General features: G+C 51.6%; 2 protein-coding genes across 2 annotated transcripts in view; both read right to left on the bottom strand.

Annotated features, from left to right (window-relative positions):
• DAPK3 (death-associated protein kinase 3) overlaps positions 1–183 on the bottom strand; it is a 17,558-nt gene extending 17,375 nt beyond the window's left edge. The window contains exon 1 of the mRNA XM_015420542.1: positions 153–183. The gene's annotated coding sequence lies outside the window, so the exon portion shown is untranslated. The remainder of the gene's footprint in view (positions 1–152) is intronic.
• A 5,797-nt stretch (positions 184–5,980) lies between these two features.
• The window catches only part of EEF2 (eukaryotic translation elongation factor 2), a 19,199-nt gene continuing 16,387 nt past the window's right edge, over positions 5,981–8,792 (bottom strand). Inside the window, exons 13-15 of the mRNA XM_015420541.1 lie at positions 7,834–8,016; positions 7,315–7,447; positions 5,981–6,243 (exon numbers count right to left, since the gene is read on the bottom strand). Of these exons, the coding sequence (XP_015276027.1) occupies positions 6,050–6,243; positions 7,315–7,447; positions 7,834–8,016 (510 nt within the window). The 3' untranslated portion in view covers positions 5,981–6,049. The remainder of the gene's footprint in view (positions 6,244–7,314; positions 7,448–7,833; positions 8,017–8,792) is intronic.

Genomic DNA, 8,792 nt, shown 5'->3' with positions numbered 1-8,792 from the left:
CCTCGGCCCCCTACCCCTCCCCTCCAGATCCCAGCCACCCCCCCCCCCGGGGGGGTTCCCAGGTCTCCCCCCAGAAACCCTTTCAGCCCTTCCTCCGCCCCCCTAAGCCCCTGCGTGCGAGAACCGCCACCGCCACCTCAGCCCTCGCCCACCTCAGGGGCCGGGGGCGCGCCGGGGAGGGCGGGGGCGCGCGCCGGGCGGAGGGAGCCGGGAAGGGCGCCGCAGCCGTCCGCCGCATTCCAGCACTCGTCTCTCGCTCGCCCGGGGGAAGCGCCCCATTGGCTAAAGCGCGGAGGTGACGTCACAAAGCTCAGCCGCCGCCGCCTCCACAGCCTCCTCCTCCTCCTCCCGGTCTCAACCACCCAAGTGCGTGACGTCACCGCTCTCCGGACAGGGTTTTTCCCCTCTCGATGGGAAAGGAATTTTGCGAATGCAGCGCGAGGCGCGCGCCCCGCCCCCGCCCCCGGGCGCTGCTGCGTCTTCTTCTTCTCCCCCCGCCCGCCCCCCTGTGCTCAGGCCACAGATATCGGGGAGAACATCCTTAGGCAGGCGAGGGAGCCTGAATATTTATTAACATGAGGGATGGAGGCAGGAAATAGCAGCAGCCCATTCTCGCCCTCCCCGCGGGTTAACCACGAAGCAGACTAAGCAGGTGCTTAGGGCGCCAGGGCCAAAGGGGGCACCCCAAATTTGAGGAAAGGGGGAAAACTGGTGAAATATTAAAACAGATGTTGTATTGCATTTTTGTAGAACTTTATGTAGCCCAAGCTTGGCTTCGTTTGTACAGGATATGGTGTTACCCTAGGAATAAATGTTTGTATTGCTGCAACCTGCATTGCATATCTGGTCAGACAGGCCGACAACTAAAATGGACTGGGGGTCAGTGTGGAAAGGAGGGGGGGCACCAAGATGGGTCAGTGCTGAGGGCACCCCTGAGCCTTCATCCACCCCTGCCTCCCCGGGTTTACTCTGGCCACCCGCTCTGAGCGTGCCCGAAGACTAGGCTGCCAATGTTCCCTCTAAGCTGCGGAGTCTCGAGAGCAAAAATTCTCCTCTGTGAGCTCCGGGCATTACAGTTGTGAGCGAGCGATTTGGCTACTGCATAAATTAGTCTAGCCGCCCTCGAGAGGCGGCTGACACCACCCCTTCCCTAGCCCGGAGAGAGAAGTATCCTCGTTCAGGATGGCTGAATCGACTTAATCTGAGCTGTAAACTGTAAGTGACAGCCGTTCCAGGCGTCCTTTTTGGGGCTCCTCCTGTAGCAACGTGTTCCAGCGCCCCTGCCTTCCCTGGGGATTTGCAGTCCCACAGCTACCTGGCCCAAATCCTTATTCCTGCCCAAGGCAATGAGAACAAACTTGAAATCATAGAGTTGGAAGGGACCTAAAAGGGCTGTCTAGTCCAACCCCCTGCACAATGTATTAAATTCACAAATACCCCCCCCCCCGTGACCCCTGCTCTGTGCCCGGAAGAGGGCAAACCCACCCCCAGTTCATGGCTCTCCTCTGGCTTGAAACACAGAGCTTGGCGGTAAAGGAAGGTGCATCTCCCCTCAGGCTTCCCAACCTCCAGGTAGGCATACAAATATATATATATCAGTGGGTGCGTTCAGACAGGCCGTTTAGTCCGCTTTCGGGACGCTTCAGTAACGGATTATATATCCACGTTCACACACCAGGTGTGTGGAGTTCACACACATCCACGTTCCTCCTCTACAGGGGCTATTGTTCTCTCCTCACAACTACCCTGAGAAGTAAATTAGGTTGAATGTATGACTGGCCCAGGCGACGCAACAGACTTGCATGGCCAAGTGGGGAATTTGAACTGGGGGTGGGTGGGGGAGATCCCAGATCTTTGTCACTTGCTCCAGCCATTATCCCACACTGGCTCAGAAGGCAGAGTTCAGGCAGGGAGCAGGGCACGAGTAAGGGCCGCGGTGGCTCAGAAGGTTAAGACACTGAGCTGCAGACCGGAAGGTCGGTACTAGCTTGGCAGTTCAAGACCAGAGTGCTGTGTGACAGGGGTGAGCTCCCGTCTCTGGACCCAGCTCCTGCCAACCTAGCAGGTCGAAAGCAAGAAATTGCAAGTAGATAAAGAGGTACCGCTTCGGTGGGAAAGTAACAGCGTTCCTGTCTAGTCATGCTGGCCACATGACCATGGAAGTCTCCAGACAGTGCTGGCTCTTCAGCTTGGAGATGAGCACTGCCCTCTAGAGTCAGATTTGACTGGCTTTTGAGCAAGGGAACCCCTTACCTTTAGGGCACTAGTACTAGGCAATCGATGTACTGGCTTAGAGGCAATGACTTGGATGAGACGACTGCGCCCTGCAGATTGACACCATACAGATCAGTTTCACTAGCTGTGGTACTTTGTTCCTGTAAGATTCAACTCATATGTTGGGGGGTGGAAAGTGCTATCAAGTCACAACCGACTTATGGTCGCCCCATACGGTCTTCAGGGCAAGGGCCATTCAGAGGTGGTTTGCCAAAAACCTCTTTCTACGGTAAAATGCCCCAGGGCGCTGCCCGGTCACCATCACGGAGCGCGTCTGGTGGGATTTCGAGCCGAGCCTGCTGCAGGTCACCTGTTTGCATGGAAGCCGGAGAGACATGAGCTTCCTGGCATGGTAAAACAATTTTATGCTTTATTCTTTTTCTTTTTATATTTTTCAATACTATTGTCTAGATATTGGTATCAAATGTTATCAAAAATATATTTCACCCAAAAAATACATAGAGAAAAATGTTTCACCCCAAACGATACATTGAGTGCAGGTTTTTTATTTAGACAGCACCTTGTCAGTAACACTATCCCTAGGTGCTGTCTGAAAAATATAAAAAGAAAAAGGAATATAGCATAAAATTGTTTTACCATAAGCATATATTTATTGTACACAGTGGTATGTATTTTTGTATGTCTTCCTCGCACCGTGGCCCTCCGTTTTTGTATTCACCTCCAGGCAGGGCTTGGAGGCCTCCCAGAATTACAGTTGATCCCCAGGCAACACGGATTGTTTCCTCTGGAGAAAACGGACTCTGTGCCATGGCATCACATCCCTGCCCAGTTCCTGCCCCTTCCCAGGTGTTGCCCCCCAACCCAGACCTGGCCATCTCCTTCCTGCAACTGGTAGTAGCCTTTGGAGTCTACCGCTTACAACTTTTCTCTTCTTCATGACTTCGTGCCTCTGTGGGCAGCTACCTAGGAACATCATACACCTCTGCCCACGCAAACGCTCATTCACAAAAAAACTTAGGCTAGTTCAGTGATGGCGAACCTTTTAGAGACCGAGTGCCCAAACTGCGACCCAAGACCCACTTATTTATCATAAAGTGCCAACACGGCAATGTAACCTGAATACTGAGATTTTACTGTAGAAAAAACTCATAAATTAACTTAAGATGATCCAAACAAAGTAAGGAAAGCAATCCCAAATGCTTTCATTTACTTAAAATTATTTGGCAGAGAATTCGACACTTTAATGATGGTCTGGGCCTGGCTGGGGCGATGGCACGCGTGCCCAGAGAGGGCTCTGAGTGCCACCTCTGGCACCCGTGCCAGAGGTTCACCACCACTGGGCTAGGACAACCCCCCCCTCCCAACTTGAGGGCCCAAAGGCCTGCTGTGATTGGAACTAGGGGACTGGAGCTGCAGGCACTGAACAGGGGGTATTGCCTGGCCGGATAGGGACCAGAGAAGGACAGAAGTCCTCATGGAGCTGAGGTAGCCGTCTCTTCCCTTCTCCCAACCTCAATTCTGCCTGGTGGCAGACCTACATTTTTGGGGCCCTGAAGCTTGAACTGTGGGGGGGGGGGCACCTTCTCACGTGCCATCAAGCTGCTTCCGACTAACGGTGACCCCGTGGATTAATAACCTCCAAAATGTCCTATCAGTAAATAGCTTTGTTCACGCCTTGCAAACAGAGTCAATCCCTCTCAGGCTGGGTCTTCCCTCTTTTCCTACAACCTTCGACTTTCCCAAAACCTCAAAAGTGTCCTGTAGCTGAAGGTGGAGACTCTCTTTGTATTTCATCAGCTTATCTAGACTAGTTTTTCTGGCCAAACTGCCCTTATTAGAGGGCCGATTACCTGACTGGGCGCCAGGGAGCCGTCACAAAACGGGTTCTCAAGGACAAGGCCACAGTTCCCCTCGGCAGGCAGAAAGGGCCAAGTTTGCACTTATTCTACCTTCTCCTCTACAGGGGCTATTGTTCTCTCCTCACAACTACCCTGAGAAGTAAATTAGGTTGAATGTATGACTGGCCCAGGCGACGCAACAGACTTGCATGGCCAAGTGGGGAATTTGAACTGGGGGTGGGTGGGGGAGATCCCAGATCTTTGTCACTTGCTCCAGCCATTATCCCACACTGGCTCAGAAGGCAGAGTTTAGGCAGGGAGCAGGGCACGAGTAAGGGCCGCGGTGGCTCAGAAGGTTAAGACACTGAGCTGCAGACCGGAAGGTCGGTACTAGCTTGGCAGTTCAAGACCAGAGTGCTGTGTGACAGGGGTGAGCTCCCGTCTCTGGACCCAGCTCCTGCCAACCTAGCAGGTCGAAAGCAAGAAATTGCAAGTAGATAAAGAGGTACCGCTTCGGTGGGAAAGTAACAGCGTTCCTGTCTAGTCATGCTGGCCACATGACCATGGAAGTCTCCAGACAGTGCTGGCTCTTCAGCTTGGAGATGAGCACTGCCCTCTAGAGTCAGATTTGACTGGCTTTTGAGCAAGGGAACCCCTTACCTTTAGGGCACTAGTACTAGGCAATCGATGTACTGGCTTAGAGGCAATGACTTGGATGAGACGACTGCGCCCTGCAGATTGACACCATACAGATCAGTTTCACTAGCTGTGGTACTTTGTTCCTTTGTCCCTATAAGAGGCTCCTGTAAGATTCAACTCATATGTTGGGGGGTGGAAAGTGCTATCAAGTCACAACCGACTTATGGTCGCCCCATACGGTCTTCAGGGCAAGGGCCATTCAGAGGTGGTTTGCCAAAAACCTCTTTCTACGGTAAAATGCCCCAGGGCGCTGCCCGGTCACCATCACGGAGCGCGTCTGGTGGGATTTCGAGCCGAGCCTGCTGCAGGTCACCTGTTTGCATGGAAGCCGGAGAGACATGAGCTTCCTGGCACCTCCACCAGGATAAACAGGGAGAGTGGGATCATTCCAATCTGGCCCCTTTCCCAGTCACTAGAGGATAAATCAAGACATTTCCTCACATTTGTCAGCATCCTGCCTTTCTGAGTGGTCATCTGAGAAACGTGGGCTGACTGTGCTCTTCCAGCCGCTCAGAGCTCTGCTGATCCATGAAGCATCAGCCTTCGTTGTAGGAGAGCATGGTGTACCAAATGCATTTGTGTTAGAGAACACGAGTAATCCAGTGCCCCACTGACAATGTGATGTCCTCCAACGGCAGATTACGGGGGCTATGTTCAAAATCAGTTTTTTGGAGGTTACCCATTCACCCTCCCCTGGTTCCCGCGGTGGTGGATGGAGATTCAATGCCAGAAGGAAGCCCAATTCAGTCTTATTAAATTTATTCCACTGGTACCAATACATGGATTTGCACAATGACACTCTCTCGGATCAAGGCCCCGGGCCTTCTACTTCACCCCCTCCCCTTCTGATAGTCCCAGGTCATCCCCCCCAAACGCCACCCCCCTTTCCCCACTGCCTTCAAAGAACCCCCCCACATACACAAGCAAAGAAAGCAGAGCTTTCACCTGTCTGTGAATAAATATGGGGAAACAGGCAACTTATTCTTCCTCGCTCCCCCACGATTGTGTCAAATGGAAATGTGGTTTTCTCCCCCCCTCGATAGTTACAATGGTCCTCGTCAAAAGGGCCCCGTGTGGTTACGTATGGATGTGAGAAACATGAAGTCTGAACATGGACACAGCTCTCTTTCTGGACTTCACGCAAAGAAGACGGCCACTGCCTTCAGCACTGCTGCTGTAAAGTTAAATTTGACTGGGAGTCCCACAAATATGATTTCTGCAAATTTATTTTAAATCTGGTGTTGCAGGATTGGTTGGCAGATTCGGGTTTTTTTGTTTTACAATTTGTCCAGGAAGTTGTCTAGTGCTGGAATGCCCTCCTTCAGCCCTTTGCGCTTGCGGGTCTCGGCAACCACCTGACAGGGGCGGCTGGTGTTGTCAAAGGGGTCTCCGGGCAGGATCTGCCAGTGGTCAAACACACACTGGGGGAAAGCCTGGCCCCCTGTGTTAGATCTCAAGTCAGCCGTGAAACCTGTGAGGGAGGAGAAGAACAAAAGTGATATGGTGTTACAGTTGGGTTTCCCAATAAAAGGATCCGAGCCCTCCTGTAGGGAAGGAGCTGAATACCACTCCCGGGAGCCAGCGCCTCAAGCGCCAGCTTTCATTTCCCCACACCGGCCAGCCAGGTGTCACTGGGGACCTCATACCCTCGCACATGGAGAACACATGTAGACTGCCCCTGGCCAGAGAGGCTCATACGGCTACCGGGTTTAACAACAGCAACTTGCTCTTCTTCCGTGAGTCCGTATAGCCTCCTTTTTAAAAGGACATTGGAGCCGCAACCCCCATTAAATATGCTACTCATTTGCTTACCACCAGGCATGTCTTTGGTAGACTCCCCAATCAAAGCAGAGCTCTGTAAACCTCAAGCATATCTCTGACACACACACACCCCTTTAAACTTTTGAAACACCAGGTGTGGGAACTTGCAGGCACACAAAACCAGCTACTGCCTGCCATGGTACAAAATGCTGAAGTTACATCTTCAAGACGGGCACAGGGGCCTGCTCTGGCTTGAGTCGCAACACCATGGCCTGTTCTGTGGACATTTGCTTGTTTGAAGAACGCGGTGTCTGCCGAAGACTGAGGAGTCAGCACGCTAGACTGTACTAGGCTAAATTTCCCAATGGTGGAACTGAACCCTCCCCCCTGGTGAGAGAATGTTCCTGGGGCTGGGGAATGACATGAAGGAGGTCTGCATCAGGGAGGGGGGAAATCAGCAAAAACTGCCAGTTTAGCCTGGATCTGTACCACTTCTCTACCTGCCTACGCCTACTCCTTTCTAGCCTCTTTCCTGTAGGGTATAACCCCACATTCTATAAGAGCCTCCATCCATCAACCACAATCAGACAGCTGTCCGTTTCCTGAACACCGTCAGTCCCTGGAGGCAGAAAACTCCTAAGTCTTCAGCCACAGCCCCCAGATACAGAAGGGGAGAAACTGACTGCTGGATTTAAGGTTGCTGTCGGCTTAATGTGGCTGAGTACCTAACGGCATGTGACCCAAATGCTGCGTGTTATGCCACTGCTAGCATCCTGCTTACCAAAGGACTCGTTGACAGGTAGGTAGGCCTTGACCACGAACATGGGCGTGCCGGCCACCTGGGCCTCCTCGAAGACGTGGCCTCGCTTTCTGTTCAGCACACCGTAGATGCCACCCACAACCTGCTCTGGGCACTGGGAAGAGAAAAAAAGAGCAAAATGACCACGGGGTGTCCGTCTAACTCTCTGACCACAGAAGCATTGTGGGATTTTTATTTATTTGCATTTATAGCCCACCCATCCTGCAAGCGTGCTCAGTGGCAGGTAACATCAAACAATACAATATAGTTAAAAATTTAAAACACAACAACAGATTTTAAAATCAGTGGTTGCAGCCAGTGTTCCCTCTAATGCCAGTAGCTCACAAAGTTGAATTCTTGCTCACAAGACTCCACAGTTTAGAGGGAACATTGGTTGCAGCTCAAAACAAAACAAAAACCAGCTGGCCGTGGGAGATTCCCTGACCCGGTGGTAACAGATGAATACCGGCCAACTGCCTGGATCCCGACCACTCCACACACCTGGATCTCCACAAGGTAGATGGGCTCCATCAGGCGGGGCTGGGCGGTCAGCACACAGGCATAGAGGCACCTCCTGGCGGTGGGGATGATCTGGCCACCGCCGCGGTGGATGGCGTCGGCATGCAGGGTCACGTCATGGACATCGAAGCGGACTGCGCGCATGTTCTCCTCACAGAGGGCGCCCTGCAGGCAGCAGAAACAAGCAATAAGGGAGGGGAGGGGTCTGGTGACCAAGCAGCTACATGCAAAAGGCCCTGTGTGCTGCCCCCCCCATGGCACACCCACTGGAAAGGGTCACAAGGTCCTTCTCTGCCTAAGAACTGAGAGCCATTGCCAGGCAGATTTGACAGTTGTGGTCTAGATCGTCCAACAGTCTGACGAGCCAGTTCCACACACACACCCAGCTTAAAGTAAATGATGTCTTTATAATGACTTTTCTTTTTTTTAATAAAGGCTTTATTTACTCTCCTAAAAAGGAGATGTATTTCGCTTAAATAGAAAATTAGGGAAGGTATATAGTGGGAGAAAGAGAAAGCTGAGTGATATATTAACTTGTAAATTAATCTGTTAGTAATGTCCAAATTATCTTCTTAGGCTTCTTCTGTGTGCAGTCAAACTTCTTTCTTCAAACCAGTTAAAGGTGTTATCTAGGTTAGTGTATTAGTAGTGTTCATTCGATGCTCTGTTAGTTAAAGTTTCCTCAAGGCGCATTCAGAACCGCTCCTTCGTGTGCTGGCTTCTTTTAAATTCCCGATTTCATGGAGGGGCTTCTTCTGTTTCCCTCTCTCCGGCTTTTCCAGTCCTCCTCGGGGTCGCTGTTAACGCTTCCATTTCATATACTGTAAATCTTCACTCTTTCATGCCCTTTCAAAAGATCTCTAGCTCTGAGAATGGATTTTCTTTTTTTCTTTTTATTCCAGTTTCACTTTTAAACGCTGCCATTCTCTTCGCTGGATCTT

Source organism: Gekko japonicus, unplaced genomic scaffold (assembly GCF_001447785.1).
Source record: "Gekko japonicus isolate JY-2015 unplaced genomic scaffold, Gekko_japonicus_V1.1 scaffold632, whole genome shotgun sequence".
NCBI lineage: Eukaryota > Metazoa > Chordata > Lepidosauria > Squamata > Gekkonidae > Gekko > Gekko japonicus.
Note: the sequence above shows the minus strand (reverse complement) of the source record. Positions and strands in the feature narration are given on the sequence as shown.